This window comes from Giraffa tippelskirchi, chromosome 6 (genome assembly GCF_054371585.1).
Source record: "Giraffa tippelskirchi isolate mGirTip1 chromosome 6, T2T-mGirTip1v1.2.pri, whole genome shotgun sequence".
Lineage (NCBI taxonomy): Eukaryota > Metazoa > Chordata > Mammalia > Artiodactyla > Giraffidae > Giraffa > Giraffa tippelskirchi.
Window position 1 is genome coordinate 152,467,181 of NC_137280.1, and position 17,330 is coordinate 152,484,510.

Consider the following 17,330-nt stretch of genomic DNA (forward strand, 5'->3'; position numbering starts at 1 on the left):
CCCCCTATGCCTTGCGTTCTGCACAGCACAGATCGTACATCTTCATCTTCGTGTCCCCGGCGCCCAGCGCGTGCCCTTCAAACATTGCGCCCTCCACATTTACTAATTAGCCACTTTTCCCAGCGCTGAGGTACACCGCAGCGCCAGACAGGGACACCTCTGCTAGTGAGCCAATTGCTCGCCGGAAGTGACGCGCTGCAGGGACGAAGTGCTTCCGGTCTCGGGAGTCGCCGCCGCCGCCGCCGTCGCAGGGGGAAGAGTTTCTGGCCTGCTAACTCTGCTGTTCTGGAGGGTCCTTGCATGGTAAGAAGCTGCGCGTGAGAGAGTAAGGTGGAGGGATCTCCTCCTCGTTCCCTGGGGTCCGACGGGAGGGCGCAGGAACTGGCGGCTAGGTCCCCGAGGGTCCCCAGTGCCAGGTGAGGCTGAAGCACCTCGCTTCGCGGCGGGCCCAGGCGGAGCGCCGGGATCTGTCTCAGCTGTAGGGCACTAGCCGCTTAGGCCGGCGCGTCCAGCCTCAGTGGGGCCGGTTGGGCGGAATGGACGCGACCGACTGGATACTCAGAGCTCCTCTAGTTCCTTGTTCTCAGGAGAAGGATCATCCATCTCCCCTTGAACGGCTCCATTCCCCACTGTGACAGCCTGCATCGACGAGTGTGCGCATGTGGTGTAAAGTGGCGTGTAGAGTCCCACGCCTGTTTATTGGCTCCTCCCCACAGCTTGTGTTGAAGGGATGTTGTGGCCGAAGCTGAGGTTTTAACACTGGTTAGTGCAGGGGAAGGCAATGGCACCTCACTCCAGTACTCTTGCCTGGAAAATCCCATCGACGGAGGAGCCTGGTAGGCTGCAGTCCATGGGGTCGCTACGAGTCTGACACGATTGAGCGACTTCACTTTCACTTTTCGCTTTCATGCATTGGAGAAGGAAATGGCAACCCACTCCAGTGTTCTTGCCTGGAGAATCCCAGGGACGGCTGTATGAAGCAGGGAACCCAAAGCGGGTACTCTGTGACAACCTAGAGGGGAGGGAGGGGTTGGGAAGTGGGAATGAGGTTCAAGAGGGAGGGGACATATGTATACCTGTGGCCCATTCATTTCGATGTATGGCAAAAACCGTCACAACATTGTAAAGTAATTATCCTCTAATTAAAAATAAAATGAAAAAAACAAGAGGAAGACTCGGTATTATCATGTGGCTCTAAACAAATATATTTTGCTTATCAATCTTCGGAAGGAGTTGTAATGACAGCTTCATGCTTAAGGACAGGATTTGTGTATACTTACTAATTTGCTATACAAATTATTTGTGATGAAATGGCAGATGGTGCAAAAAGATTGGAAGAAAGTAGACCTGGGACTTGGAGATAGGCAAATAAACTAAGAAAACTGCAAAATTTGGGAAAAGTAACTTAATTTACTATTAGCATGTGATTTCATTTTGGAAATAATTTGGTTTTTTCCTGAATTGTTTTCTAGTTTGAAGCAAGTATTTGTATCTGTGTTTGTTTGTTTTTTAATTGTGCTTTTTTTTTTTTTTACTGGAGTGGTAGCTTCTCTGTCAAGGGCTAGATTTACATTGCAGGTATGTCTATGCAGCATGTTATAGAATTAAATATATAGATCTCTAAGTTAAATTAAAAAGTCTTCTAATAATTAACACTCAACATATGGGTATCGTTGATGTAGTGATATAGCATATATCTTTAGTTTCATTTTTTTCTTTGAAATGATGACTAACTGGCCATGCGTGTCTTAAAGATTGATACACCTCTGATGAAGCTATGACCAGGTGGGCACGAGTCACTACCACACAGAACAAAAGACCCTTTCCTGCAACATCATGGGAGGACATGAAGAAGGGGTCCTCTGAGGGACAAAGCCAAAATCTTCCAAAGAGTAAACAACTTGAAGCCAATAGGCTGTCCCTTAAAAATGATGCCCCCCAAGCAAAACACAAAAAGAATAAAAAGAAAAAGGAGTATTTAAATGAAGATGTGAATGGATTCATGGACTATTTAAGACAAAACTCACAGATGCTTCACAATGGTGAGGTGATAGCAAGAGATAGTCAGAAAGTAAGGGAAGAAATTGAAGTTGCTTTAAAGAAAGACAGTCGCCGGGAAGGAAGACGATTAAAAAGACAAGCAGCAAAGAAAAATGCAATGGTAAGATTATCACTTCTATCACAACATTATGTTGTATGGTTGGAAACTTATTCATACGCTCATATACATATTTTAGCAGAGTGTGATTGTGGCTGTGTGCTAGACTAAGATGGCACCTTTTTGAGGGCTAGTAGTAACTCTAGGATTTTTGTTTAGCACCTCGTATATGCTAGACACTTGATGTACTGATGAATTATCACAACACACAAAGATGGTGGCATTATTTCCATATTTTGGGTAGAAAACACCAGTGTGCAAATAGGTTAAGTATCTTGGTGAAAGCCTTTTAGCAACTAGCAGAGGAGAAATTCAAACCCAAGAAAAGGTGTTAATATTTGAGTACTTACATTAGTGGCTAGCACTCTATATGTGTTATTAAAATGTGAACCTAAATGAGCTGCTAACTCTATGCAGTCCAGCCAGAAAAAAGAAAAAGATACTTAAACCCGGAGTCTGACTTTAAGACCTATGTTCTCACCCCTTCCAGTAGCCCTTTTTCAAACAGCCATTTTTTAAAAAAAGATCAAAGTAAGTTAGAAAGTTAAGCACAACAGGTTAGATATGTGTGGTTCCTGTTAGTTGGAAAGGATGTCCTTTTATCTTTATCCATGAAAAACCTAGGCACAGGAAGAAAATCTAATGTGTCCCACTGGTCAGTAACAGAGTAACAGTTAGTAACAGAGCAGAGTAATAGGGTTAAAACTCCTTGAGACTCTCCCTGCTCATTGCTTCCCTCCTTCCCCATGTTACACTGAGAAGAATGCTGGAGACTGCACGTTTATTTCTGCATTCCCAAGACCTAGATTTTAAACTGTTTCAGACACAGGAAATGAAATAGTGGTATAATTCTTTCCCTTCTCTAGCAAGGGATTCTTCTAGCAGGATAATGCATGAGAATCAAGATTTGTTGCTATTTTACAGTTTTATGTTTTAATAGACTTACTAAATGTAGAGCATTGTTTGCACCAATGTAGACTTGAAATGTTGCAGCTTCCATAAATGTGGCTTCTATTTGCAGGGTTATTTTTATGCCGTGTCATATTTAAAGAGTCTTTTGTAAGATTCTTTTATAAGCTAATACTGGTAAAATATTCCTTATGAATAAATTGGGATAGAAAAGAGAATCATTTCTATTTGGATCAAGATAGTCTTGTTTAAATTGTGCAGTTATTTTAAAGTATTTTAAAGTCAAGTTAATTTAACATGAAGATAATTTTAAGATAATTCTAGGGCTTTCCTGGTGGTCCAGTGGTTAAGATTCCACGCATCAATGCAGGGGCCCCAGGTTCGAGGTTTGATCCCTGATCAGGGATCTACATCCCACATGCCCAACTAAAGATTCTGCAGTCTGCAAGGAAGATCAAAGATCTCGACAGCTGCAGTTAAGACCCAGTGCAACCAAATAAATAAATAAATATTTTAAAAAAATTTAAAGATAATTTCTTTGACATAGGCAGTGTGATGAATTACATACATTTTGAAAAAGTTTAGTATTATGACTTTAAGAGAAAATTTATGTTTTTAATTAAGGGGAAAGACATTGTTTTTCAAAACAAAAAAAGGAATTCTTTATAGTAAAGCATATGCTTTAATACTGTAAGGCTTGTTGAGATCCTTCAATTCATTTTCTTACTTAGTATCTCAGACTTAGCATCGGTTCTTAATTGTTAATTAAAAAATTATGAGCTATTTTATCTAAAACCTTTTTCCAGTTTAAATAAAATGTTTTAAATATCTACCATTTTTGATTATGACTGATACTCTTATTCACTGCAGCAAAAAATATCCTCCAAATTGCTTAGGTAGTATGTAAAGCAACAAAACCATTGTTCAATGTTATGCTGGAGGCAAATAATTCACCTTAGAATTATACCTTTGAAATGTGCATATATTCTAAAATGAAACCTTTGTTTATAAATGTTAAAGAACATGTATAAAATAAAAATTGTAAAGTATAATTTTTGGTATGAAATACATCTTATGATTTGAATCACAACTTAAATGGAATCACTTGATCGAAATTCATTCTATTATGTGAACTATAAAAAGTGAAGTTATTGATTTTAAGTGCTAATTTTTATGGTCATTGCCTGTCTCCTCCAGAAAACTCAGTTTTTCTAGATACAGACATCCCCATCAATGAAATGAAATGTAATAAGTCCATATTTGCTTAATTCATTTAAGCAATTACCTCCTACAAAGATTTATAACTTTGTCTCCTAGACTGATAGATTTATGAACTGAGGGTTTTCAAAAGCACTAAAACCCTCTGATGAAAATAACGTTTCTTACGGTTTAGGAAAATGTGAAACACTTTTTTCTACAGTTGAAATACTGAGAGTTGAAAAATCAGAACTAGACAACTTTAAAATGGGATTGTTTTTTTGATGACTAGAATTAATAAAGCCAGTGTAGTGTTGCAGTGTGGAAACTCATGTTTTGTTTTCTCAGGTATGTTTCCATTGTAGACAACCTGGCCATGGGATTGCAGATTGCCCTGCTGCCCTTGAGAATCAAGAAATGGGCACTGGAATATGTTACAGGTGTGGATCCACAGAGCATGAAATAACCAAGTGCAGGGCTAAAGTAGACCCAGCTCTTGGTATGTTGATGTTTTTATTTTTTTTTCCTATCAATTTTTTTTAATTAGTTAATGAGCAAAGTGGCCAGTAAGTAACCAACTGGTTTTTTCATTGCTGACAGGGTTTGTTATGAGTGTGTCACTTAATATTTTGAAATCAAATGTGATTAAATTATGTAACAACAAATATGTTTTCTTCTCAGAGTGTTTTAAAGTAATATGAATTACACTATATATATATAGATATAGATAGGTATTCGTATCTATGTTGATATATATACATGCACATCCATACATGTGTATAACTAAACAGGAACTGTTTATCATTACAGGTGAATTTCCTTTTGCAAAATGTTTTGTTTGTGGGGAAATGGGGCATCTGTCCAGATCTTGTCCTGATAATCCCAAAGGACTCTATGCTGATGGTGAGTACTATTACTCTTGTATGTTGAAAATGGTGGTGAGTCATCATGCAGTTGTGATTTAATTTATACTTAAAACAGTTTTTAAATTAATTCCTGAATAAGTGGCAAAATCTCTAGAATTTCATTATTTTTATCAACCATTATCCTATGGTGGCTTAGAGGTAAAGAATCCACCTGTAGTAAAGGAGACGTGGAAACGGGGTTCGATCCTTGGGTTGGGAAGATCCCCTGGAGAAGAAATTGCAACCCACTCCAGTATTCTTGCCTGGAGAATCCCCACAGACAGAGGAGCCTGGCGGGCTACAGTCCATGGGCTCAGAAAGAGTTGGACACAACTGAGCAACCGAGCACACATTCTATGTCCTAAAACTTCGTGTAATTTAAGTTGATACATCAAATCAGAAAAAGCTGAACTCTATATTTCAAACTGTTTGTACTTACTTCAATATCATTTGTGAGAATATGTTATAAATATCTACTTTTAAACCCAGCAAGCAAAAAGATTATTTCTCAAACTAATATAAGATTTAAAAAATAGTGTGGTGAATTTAATCTCAGTGTAGCATAATATTTTGGGTAGAAGGGTTGGTACTCATTATTCTGGATTTTTTTTTTTTAATGAATGTTTTCCTTAGTTTATCGTCTGGCATGGACCATGTAACATTCTTACCTTTGGCTTAGCTATTGTCTTAAGGTGCCCACAATAAAGTCTGTGATGTTTAAAGCTTTAAGGAGGAGGTTGGCATCTGTTAATGTTAGTCATTTATTAATGTGATGCTGATACCATTAGGTTCTAGATACTTCTTGTGTCATGTCCTGGGTTCCCTTGCAGAAGTCCAGTGAAAAAGCATAGCTTTGGAGTTAGAACACTAGTTATAGTATCAGCACTACCACTCACTAACTGGTACTTTGGCCAAGTTATTTAACTTCTCTCATCTCAGTTTCCTCACCTGTGAAATGGAGATGAGAAAATTTTATTTCATTGATTGTAAGATGCATGTTTTTTTTCACATTTTAATATATCTGAACTCAATGTATCTTACTATTGGTGAGTGTTACATAATAGGCAGTTTTTGGTTTTTTTTTTTCCAGAAAGGAATGTAAAATAATGATATATCTTATAATCAGTGGTGTCTTAGATTTGATGACTTATGATATTTTACCTTAAAGAGTTATGAGGATTAGAATAATTATTAAAGTGCCTCCTCTGTTTCACTATGGCATCTATAGCAGTAAAGAGTCTTGGACCTGAAAAATACTCAAAAGTGTCTTTCAGTTTTGAACTTAATAAACAGGCCATATAATATGACTAGTGAGCAAAGACGCCTTTGTATGGTGAACCAAAATGACTAGATATAAAAAGTGTGGCAAGGGGAGTAAGTCACAGAAAAGCGTGAGTTCATCCAGGTTTATACCCTGTTAGGGTCATTTTTCTGAGTAAGTCATTTAATATTACGAGCATGATCATGATAATGCTTGACCATTAAGCAATAGTGAAAGACTCACTATTCAGTGAAAGACTCATTTTAGAAAAACTCATTTTAGGACTGTGGTGTAATTCACAGTCCTGGAATGTTGCTTAAAGTAGGCAAATAGGCATTTTTACTAGAGTTAGGATGGCTGGCAGATAAAGGGACTGATATAAAAGTTAATTTCATTCCTTTTGTAACTACTCACCCCCATCTGACCTGTATAGCAGGGCAGTAGTTTGTATCCTTTTTTGAGGGGAGGGGGCATTGATCATTAAAGAATCTGATTAAAAACTGTGGGTATTCTCCTCAAAAAAATGCATCTGCACACAAATTTTTCAGAGTTCGTGAGCCCATGCCTTTCTAACTGTGGTTAAGACCCAGGCTTCCATGCAGTGGCTCCTGGACACTCCAGAGAACAAGTACTTTCCGTCATATCTCACGTCTCTTTCCCACATCTCCCTTGAAGGTCAGGGGCAAGAAATGGTGACTTGATACAGTTTAGTGGTCTATGAGGTTAAAAGGAATGGAGAATAGACTTATTAATAGGAATAAGTTGTTCCTGGCTTCAGCTACCTTTGCAGCTAACAAGGTTATGAGGACCAAAGAAGATATGAAAGTGCTTTGAGACATTAAATGCCCTACGTATGTATCAGAGGTTTTCAGTGACTGTTCTTTTTATAGGTGGTGGCTGCAGACTTTGTGGCTCTGTGGAACATTTGAAGAAAGATTGTCCCGAAAGTCAGAACTCAGGTGAGATCTCTGGGCCTCCTTTAGAAGGGGTGAGATTGAATATTCCTCTGTGTTTTTGTTCAATTTTGTTATTAACAACTCCCTGAGGTACAACTGGTTTTAAGGCTGTCTGGTTTCCTGTTACAGTGATGACTTCATCATTTCTTTATCAGCAGTACTAAGTGAGCATTAGCTGCTGTTCTCAGGTGGGGGAAAAAAATGATCAGTAAGCCCCAGAGGACCCTGATTTTATAAAGCATCTTATTCATAAATATCTACATTTGCTAACTTATGTGTTTAGTAATACAGTCAATTATGTTACTTAAAGAAAAATATTAATTTACTAAGAAAATAAGAAATATGAGAATAAGTTGCAGTGTTGTTATGATTGAGAATCCTCATGTATGTTCTGAAGTCAGAAGGATTCCAAGTTGGTTGCAAAAACTTCCAGAAATATTTAAATTGTGTAATCCACATAGTATCTGGCCAGTTTATATTTTCTTCCTGACAAATACTACCCTTGGTCATCTAAAACTTCATAAATGTTCAACAAACCTAAGACAGATATTGGGGGATGTGGAGACCATTGTTACATTAGTTTGCCTAGATTAGAATGATGATAATCTGTGTGAAAGGAGGCAAGACAGTAGGATAGCCCAGTAGTGCTTCTTGGAGAAAAAGCACATTTCTTTCTATATCAAATGGTCGTAGTACTCTACAAATAAGTCTGCCCATTCTTACTCCCTACCCTTAGCATTTGAATTTGAAAACCAAGAGTTCTTGTTTAGAGTCTTGCCTAGAAGAAGATAGTCTTTACTATGTTGTAGGCAGTGAGATTGAAATGAGAAGTGGAATTTGAATTCTCCCTCCTGGGAGGATTGCCACTTCCCAAATGACAAGACTGACAAGCAGATGTTGTATAATTTCACAGGTGGAATCTTGTGCATTTAAAACTGATGCTTCATAAATCTTGCTGTTTACAGTCTCTTGGAATTCATTGACTCTATAATGATGAACTCTGGGAAAGAATGAAAGAGCTTTCTCATCAACTTGTGCATTGCAAAGCAGTTGCTGCATTTCCCTAATTGGGATGACAAATTGCCCGTGTACTCTGAAATCAAGGGTTATAATCAATTACGGAATTGCTCACTTTGGTTTAGTGATGGACTCTTCTCTCTTTGAGATTATTCATGTCAAAACTAGTTCCTTTGCTAAACCAGTACCCATCAATCTAGGTGGGTGTATTTGATCACTGTCTTTCTTACATTCTGAGTTTTCTGTGTCTTTACAGATCGAATGGTCACAGTTGGTCGCTGGGCAAAGGGAATGAGTGCAGACTATGAAGAAATTTTGGATGTGCCTAAACCACAGAAACCCAAAACAAAGATACCTAAAGTTGTTAATTTTTGATGCTTAGTACTGTTGTTTGTTCAGCATTCTGAACTGGGCCTGCTTCACAAGTTGGAGCTGGGCTGTCCCTTGGAGGCCTGTATTATAGATATCAGTATAATTTAGGTGTGGTCAAACCAGTCCCTCAGTTCTGTCCATCAAGGGGCACTTCTCCCATTGTTTGGAGAAGATCACTGAAAAAAAGTATAAGATGTTTAAAGTGGATTTTGTAAAAGAATATATTTTTGATCGATAGAACTTAGATGTAACTAAGTGGTTATATACCTGATTGTAACAATCAATTTTTTCCTAAAAAGAAAATTATGCATTAATATGAACTATCCCTAAACATAGAGTAACTGCTTTGCATTGGAAAATGAATTTGTGGCCCTGTTGTTGGTTCAAAGTATCAATTTGTCATTATGTTAGAAATTTATTTATAATTGCCATGAAATGTATTTTTAAAATATTAAATAAAAACTCATTTGCTATTTACTTAGTTTTCTGAGTACCTGATTTTGGATTGAATGAGCCATTGTAATGTCCATGTAACAGTCTCTTTGGAAACGTGATCTTTTATGAATCCTAGATGAGATTAATTTTGATTAATGTTTGTTTTAGTTTTGGCATAAAGATTTACAAATTATTGAGGTTAAAATAGAAGAGTACCTCAGCTTAATAGCTGCTCTTTCTTTGCCCCTGATTTTCAAGAGATTCCAGCCAAAATTCAGTTTGGGATATTTAACCAGAATGATGATGGCGTATAACAGATTGTCTATCAAACTTAACAGCATTTTGTTCACATGTTTTAGTTGAGTCAGGGTGAGATTCAGGCATCATCATAATAGAGTTAGAACACTAATCAGAGACCCATTAGCTTCTTTGTTTGATTTGATGAATACATGCATACTTAATACATATATTTTACAAGGCTTAAGGCTCCCATTGTACTGTATAATGGAATGACTTCATTGGATTGTGTGTTTCATTTGGAATTTTACCTGATTGGATGCATTTGTAACAAAAGGAAACAGCTGTGATTAGTTACTGATGTTTTCAAAAGCAAAATATTTACCAAATAAAAGGAACACTTTTCTGTTTTAATGTCTGTACATCTCAACATTTCTAATCTTAATAAGAGCTGTTCTTTTTTTTTTCCAGCGACAGAGGAAAACAACACAATTTGGCTCAGCATACCAGAGCTTAAGGAAATGAGTGTCATTTCAAAGGAATAACACAAGCCATGCAGCTGGAAAAGGATAGCAGTGCTGTCCTAATCCTTCAGCCTGAACACACGCAGATTTATCTCACCTATCCTATCTGGAGCTAAAGGCTCTGGAAAGTCAAAAATCCGTCAACTGTAAGCTAAGTCTGATGTTTTTTATATAGTCTTCAATGCAGGGATGTCCTTTTGTCTTCCTTGCAGTTACTTTGTTTCCATTTTAAGGATCTATCTACAGTGAAATTAGAAATATGTTTCAGGTGCCCAATGTAACCTTGGAAAAGTATGTGGACACTTTGTTAAAGGAACTCATCAGAGATGGAAATTATGATGTCCTGAGAGATTGCAGGTTGCTTACTGCTGGTTATTTTCTTAATGACAAATGCTAAATGAGGAAGGCACACATTTACTGTTTCATTATAGATTTCCCAAGGACATGGACCTACTATGTTCTTGGTACCCTTTCAAGCACTTGAGATTGTGGCAGTGAATAAGACAGATAAGGCTACACGCATTCTGCTGAGGCTGAAGAATGGAAGGAAGGCAGACTTAGGCACAAAAAATACATTATCAGAACTATCAGTAAAAATAATATGAGAATGTCAATATAACATTTTATAAATATTTTGTTGAATTCCCTAAGACTTAGTCGTTAGCACTCTTCCTTCTAGTCCTTTGGAAATGTCATCTCTTTTTACAAGCTCATCTTTCACTTCTCTAGGACTGATTCCTGAATCTACGTCTAGCCCTAAGATCCTTAGTTTCAGTTCTGTGTACTCACCTGCCTGCTGGACATTCTTAATTGGATGTTCCACTAACACCCCAAACTCACAGTAGCTTTAAATCGAGTCACTTCCACTGAGGGGAAAAATGAACAAATTTCCTTTCTTGTCTCCATTTTATTTAGTACAATTATATTCCAAGCCTACAGGCTCGAATCTCAAGTTATTCTTTTCTTGACATTCCCTCACCACACCCCCGATTTCGACCCTCTCTGACTTTATTCAGACCTCTGCTTCAAAGTCTGCATAGTAAAGAGTCTTTTATGACTAGCCTTACAGGAAATAGCTTTTTCCTCATCCCAATAACTTTTCATTCTCTTACTATAAATTTTCTCCATAATTTAAGTCCCTGCCAAACACTGTTTGTCCCCTCTCCACTGGATTATAGGTTACATGAGGGCAGGAATTTTGAGTCTTACTCATTATACTCAGAAGTGCTTGGTGCATACAAAGCATTCATGCTTGTTGAATGAACGAATGAATTAAATGAATATGTGACAGAATTAGACTTAACAGAGAGATGATACACGTGGCTGGATAGCTACTTTAGATCGGAAAATCAGGGCAAGGCCTCTGAGGGGGAGACTTTTTTTTTTAATACTCCTTTACTTGTTTATTTGTTAGTTGCATCATGGTGAAGCAGCACGTGGACTCTAGTTGAGGTCCATGGCCTTTGTTGCTCTGCAGCATGTGGGATCTTCCCAGACCAGGAATTGAACCTGCATAACCTGCATTGCTAGGCGGATTCTTAACCATAGGACCATCAGGGAAGTCCCTGAGGGGAAGACTTCTAAGCTGAAATCTGGATGACGAGGGAATCTGTTATGAAGATAAGGAAGAAGAACATTTAGGGACAGAAAATAGTCAAAACCGTGAACTTCCCATGTTTGAGGGTCAGAGAGAAGATGTGATCTTTTTGGCTGACTTCCTTCACTTAGCATAATGTATTCAAGGTTCATCCATAATATTCCATTGGTACGTAGGTATACAGGGAAGTATTAGAAGTAAGCCTTGGCTATCTTGATGTGAGATAATAAGTAAGGGCGATGATACTGAGGAAGGAGCCTGCTTGGTGTCGTTGAAAAATAGCAAAGAGGCCAGTGTGGTTGGAAAAGAGTGGGGGATAAGGTAGTGAAGATCAGATAGTTAACAGGGGTCGCATCTTACAGACTGCCGGTTTTTGCCACATAATCACCACAAACTCAGAAGCATATGGTAACAGTGTTTATTTAGCTCATGCCTGTGAGTCAGATCTAGCCTGGGCTTATCTGGACAGCTCTACTAATCTCAGTGGGGCTTGCTTACATCCATAAGAAGCCTGGTTTGGGGTCAGCTGATCTAAACTAGGCTCAGATGAAGCAGCTCTATTGCTTGTATCTCTCTTCCTTTTCCTGGGACCAGCAAACTAGTCCTAACTGTTTTTCTCATGACAGAGATGTAAGAGGGCAGGTCCACTTGCAAAAACATCTTCAAGCCTTTGATTGCATCATGTCTGCTGATGTCACATGATCAAGCTCAGAGACAAGAGGTGGGATAGTGCACTCCTTTGGCAGAGGTGGGGATGGTGGCAAGGGAGTGAATATTTTTGAAAAATAATTGAACGTACCACATCATACCCCAGACTGTTATAAAGCTTTGGCTTTTACTCTGCGATATGCAGAATTTTTTACAGGCTTGAGAAGAACTGTGACACGATCTGATTGCTGAGTTGAGAGTGAAGAGAGGAGTAGGAATAGAAACCGGTTATATTTCAGATGATAGAAGACGATGTTTTGAATTAGGGTTATAAAGTTGATTAGAAGGAATCAGGTTCTGATTATATTTTTCACATAGAGCTGATAAGATTTCCTGAAAGAAGGATTTATGAAGGGAAAGGTGGCAGAATTAAGGGATCTGTTTTGGAAGTGTCGATTTTGAGATGACTGTTATCTTAGTGGAAATGTCAACTAAGTGGTTAGATATACAGATGTGGAGTTCAGGAGAGTTTAGGGCTTGAGACGTAGATTTGGGAGTTATTGGCAAGCAGATATCTTTTAAGACCCAGAGACTGGGTGGACTCAATGAGGAACAGAGATAGAGGAGAAGAGACCAAGATGGAGCCCCGGGTGGTCTAGTACTCAGAGGTCTGGTGGAGGAGGAAGAACCACAAGAGGAGGCATTAAAAGTGTGACTGGTGATGTAGGAGGAAATCCAACAGTGACATCATGGAAGCCAAGAGGAGGAAATGTTGCAAAAGGAAGGAACTAGTCAATTTTGTTGATGCCATTAGTTGTGGCAATTAGAGAGGTCTGTGGAGTAGTGGAGGGAAAAGTATGATTCAGTGAAGGAAATAAGGGTATGAAGGCCACATTTATAGATAATTGGAGTAGAGATGGGTGGCCTTTAGGAAATAGGATCAGATGAAGTGTTGTTTTGCCTTATTTTGTTTTATTTTAAGATAAGAGATAATAGTTGTTATTAAAATAATCCAGGAAAGACTTCAGAAATAGAGAACAAAGAGAATTGAAGGACTGAAGCCTTGGAGAAGGTTAGAGAAATAGTTCTTTGCTAGGGGCTGTTGTTGTTATTCAGTTGCTAAGTCATGTCTGACTCTTTGCGACCCCATGGACTGCAGCACACCAGGCTTCCCTCTCCTTCATCATCTCCCCGAGTTTGTCCAAACTCATGTCCATTGAGTTGGTGATGCCATCCAACCATCTCAGCCTCTGTCGTCGCCTTCTCCTCCTGCCTTCAATCTTTCCCAGCCTCAGGGTCTTTTCCAGTGAGTCAGGTGGCCAAAATATTGGAGCTTCAGCTTCAGCATCAGTCCGTCCAGTGAATATTCAGGGTTGATTTCCTTTAGGATTGACTCAGGGTAGAGATGTTTAATTTATTATGATGGGAGGGATGGCAAAGAATGGAAGGTGCATAGAGGGGGAAATGAGATGGCTCCTGGCTAAGAGTTTGTATTTTACTCAATGAAGTATTTTCTAAAGTTTATTAACTGAGAAAGAGTTAGACACATGAAAAACTTGAAAGAAGGGAAGGCAGTGTGAAACAGCAATCATATAGGAAATGTAGTAGAATTATCAGAGCCCTTTTGAAATTTGTGGTCATAAATCTCAAGTGAGACCAGTCCACAGTTTTCAGGTGCTCAGTGCAGGGTTGAGGTTTTACAAATACTTTAATTCAACCACAGTTTTGAATTTGCCAGACAAGTCAAATGAAAGGAAAAGGTACAGGGAGTAACATTAATGATAACCAAATGGCAACCCACTCCAGTATTCTTGCCTGGGAAATCCCATGGACAGAGGAGCCTGGCTGGCTACAGTCCATGGGTTCACAAAGAGCTGGACACGACTGCAGTGACTTAGCACGCATGCATGGACTCTAAGCCAGATAAGGAAAGAAGGGAGGACATGGCGAGGGATAATGAGCTGTAGGAATAATAGAAATATTAATTTTGAACCTGTTTTCAAGTGTTCCTAAAAATGTCACAACATGAGGAAGGAAAAGATGGCATCAGACATGCAATTTTTATATGGTACTTTATATACTTGCAGGTGTACAATGAGGCATTTTATAATATTTCTCTGACTTTTGGGCTTCCCTTGTAGCTCAGCTGGTAAAGAATCTGCCTGCAATGTGGGAGACCTGGGTTCTATCCCTGGGTTGGGAAGATCCCCTGGAGAAGGGAAAGGCAACCCACTCCATTATTCTGGCCTGGAGAATTCCATGGACTGTGTAAGTCCATGGGATGGCAAAGAGTCCAATACAACTGAGCAACTTTCACTTTTTCTTTAATGACTTTTGGAGGTGGGTTACTATCAAGAATTATGAAGGGTCTGAGATTATTAATCTAGTCTGTTATGGTTTCATGGATGTCAATAGAAGGCATGAGAATCCTGGTTCAGAGACAAAGGACATTATTACTCATGACACAGAAAATAGCATATCATGAATATCAACTTATTTGTGTTGCTTCCGTTTTCCCTTAGTCCCCAGGGTGACATGATGGGCCCAGCTGGATGCTGTGGGCATGGTGGGTTTGTGTCACAGCTGATGAACACAAGGCCAGCACTCTGAGCAAGTGGCAAAAATTGTAGCACACAGCACACAAGCCAGTCTTCTGTACCCTGAGAGTGACCTGTTAAACTGAAGTCAGGCTGTGGTCACCATGACCTACTGAACTGCCTGTGGGACTAGCATATTGCCAATAGATAAGTCTTGCAGTTTGGCACACCGAGCGAGAATATGCAGGACCACTCTGGGCCCATGGTGAATTGTCTGATCCAGTAGCTACACTACTTTCAAATGGGTAAAATGAATCATGAGCAAACTTCATAGTTTACATTTTAATAATTTATCCCAAACCATTAAAGTTATTCCTTAACATACACATTTTCAACACATATTTTCAAAACTGCTCCAACCAACGAAAATTTCCAAGGTTTGAAATGTGCAATAAAAAATATGAATAAAACCACATGGTATATATAAGAATACCCTGGATTTCTTTTCATTTTTATTAACATTATTCATTATTTCCTAGTGGTATTTGCATATAAAGGTAGATATATTCTAAAGTATACAGATCAGTTTTCACGTTTTTTTCCTCTAGAATTCTTCTTTAAAAATATGACAGAAAAACTGAATATAGATCAGAAACTCAGTTGCATTAAAACCAAGAAGAATTAATAGGGAAGAAGTTTCCTTTCTTAATCAAAAAGCTTTCAGTCCTGTTAGAAGCACTTGAAAACCCTTACCATCAAGAAGGGCATGAAATCTCAAGTGTTCCTGGAGAATATTTTAGCACTCCAAAGGAGAAAGTAAGCCTGACTACATTTTTATGTTCCCTCTGTCCTTAGTCTCCAGGGGCTTGAGGATGGCTGCTGATGAACTAGCTTCACTGCTTACCCTTGGATCAATCATGTTTGCTTAAAGCCAGGGCACCAAAGAAAGCCAAGGAAGACTGTACTCAAGTCATCTGTTTTTAAGTACCTTTCATTCTATTCCAGCCTCTCTAGCATCTGCTTTCCCTGGAATGTGCCAGAAACATTCCCATCTCAAAGACTTTGCATGGGCCAGTCATTCTACAGGAAACATGCTACAGCCAGAAATCCTCATGGTTCAGTCCCTCTCTGCCTCCAGGTCTTCACTCAAATGTCCTGCAGTAGAGCCTACTCTGACCACCCTATTTTTTTTTTTAATTTTAATTTTTTTCTTAATGTTTTCTTTATTATTCCTAAACAATCTATCAGGCCATCAATAACCAAAGCCCAAATCGTGGATGTGTATATTTCTGTATTCATTATATAGAATATTTACTATCTTTCAATGTGAAACACCCACCCCACACACACCTCCTTGTTTAAAAGTCATGTCTCATGACCAGAAAAATGTTATTAAATTTGACATCTTTAACTTGCAGTGGCCTTAAGGAGTAGATGGGAAGCTTCAGACTTCTGACCCCCTAGTCCACGTTCCTGCATTCCCAGGTATGAGGGCAACTCCTGGAACCCCTCACCAGGCCCCTCCAGCCTTGGCCCAGCTGGAGTGAGGGTGGCAGAGGTAAGGAGGGTGGGGGAGGCTCTGCAGCTCCACCTGCAAAGGACACACTCAGTGGGGCTGGGGGACCCTGGCCTCTGCACTGAGCCACAAGGGCTGGCCTCTCAGCCCCAGGGAAGGGAGGCCAGAAGCTGTAGAAGCATTTTCCTACTGCTTCTGGCAAGTGACCACCCTGTTTAAAATATGAACAGCCACCTCCAACACCTACCCAGCATGCACATCGTTTACCCTGCTTTATTTTTCCATTTAACACTTACCTCCTGAAACGTAAAGTGAAAGTGTTAGTTGCTTAGTCGTGTCTGACTCTTTGTGACCCCATGGACCACCAGGCTCCTTTGTCCATGGAATTCTCCAGGCGAGAATACTGGAGTGGGTTGCCATTCCCTTCTCCAGGGCTTCTTCCCAGCCCAGGGATCAAACCCAGGTCTCCTGCATTACAGGCAGATTCTTTACCATCTGAGCCACCAAATATCCTATATTATTTATTTACTTTATTATGATGTGATCAGTACCCTTCTGTTACTTGGTGAACCCACAGTGCCTAAAAGTGTCTCATACAGAGTAGGTTCTTAATATTTATTGAATGAATGGAAGGGCAATCAAACAAATTTCCATTAAAAAAGGAAATATAAACCTAAGGGCTGTTGTTGAGTTTTACAATAGGAATGCCTTAGTCAGTTGTGTCATGGTGTCAGGCAATAGATTTTAAACTTGTTGAGATGCCCTAGGTAGAGCCTGAATGCATTGCTGTCTTTTCCAGTGTCATGCCCTTTTAAAGAATCTTTAGTCCAGTAGTCTGAAAGTGAGCAGTTGGGATTAGGCCATGATGACCTGATAATGTCATGTGACTAATAATATTAAATTGAGGCTAGTGTAGCTGATGTTTTAATTTTATTTAAAAATTTAATTAATTTAAATGGTCTCATGTGGTTAGTGGCTACCATATTGGACAGTGCTGGTATGGACTGTGCCTGTGTTATAAGTTAGAGTGGGCAACATCTTTGTATCTAAAAGTAATCCAG

At 39.1% G+C, this 17,330-nt stretch overlaps 1 protein-coding gene across 13 annotated transcripts in view; it reads left to right on the forward strand.

The window, feature by feature from the left end:
* Window positions 1-216: 216 nt before the first annotated feature.
* The window catches only part of ZCCHC9 (zinc finger CCHC-type containing 9), a 59,567-nt gene continuing 42,453 nt past the window's right edge, over window positions 217-17,330 (forward strand). For 3 of the 13 annotated variants that reach the window (XR_014057532.1, XR_014057530.1, XR_014057533.1), the window contains exons 1-8: window positions 217-303; window positions 1,755-2,161; window positions 4,613-4,763; window positions 5,075-5,167; window positions 7,321-7,389; window positions 8,660-8,763; window positions 9,919-10,117; window positions 16,172-16,311. Coding sequence is in view for 2 of the 13 variants with exons in the window: in XM_081503831.1 (XP_081359957.1) it covers window positions 1,778-2,161; window positions 4,613-4,763; window positions 5,075-5,167; window positions 7,321-7,389; window positions 8,660-8,778 (816 nt within the window). In the remaining 11 variants the exon portion in view is untranslated. Of the gene's footprint in view, window positions 304-1,754; window positions 2,162-4,612; window positions 4,764-5,074; window positions 5,168-7,320; window positions 7,390-8,659; window positions 9,253-9,918; window positions 13,250-16,171; window positions 16,312-17,330 lie in introns of those variants that run through there. The other 10 variants (XR_014057531.1, XR_014057529.1, XR_014057528.1 and 7 more) reach the window with 5 other exon arrangements.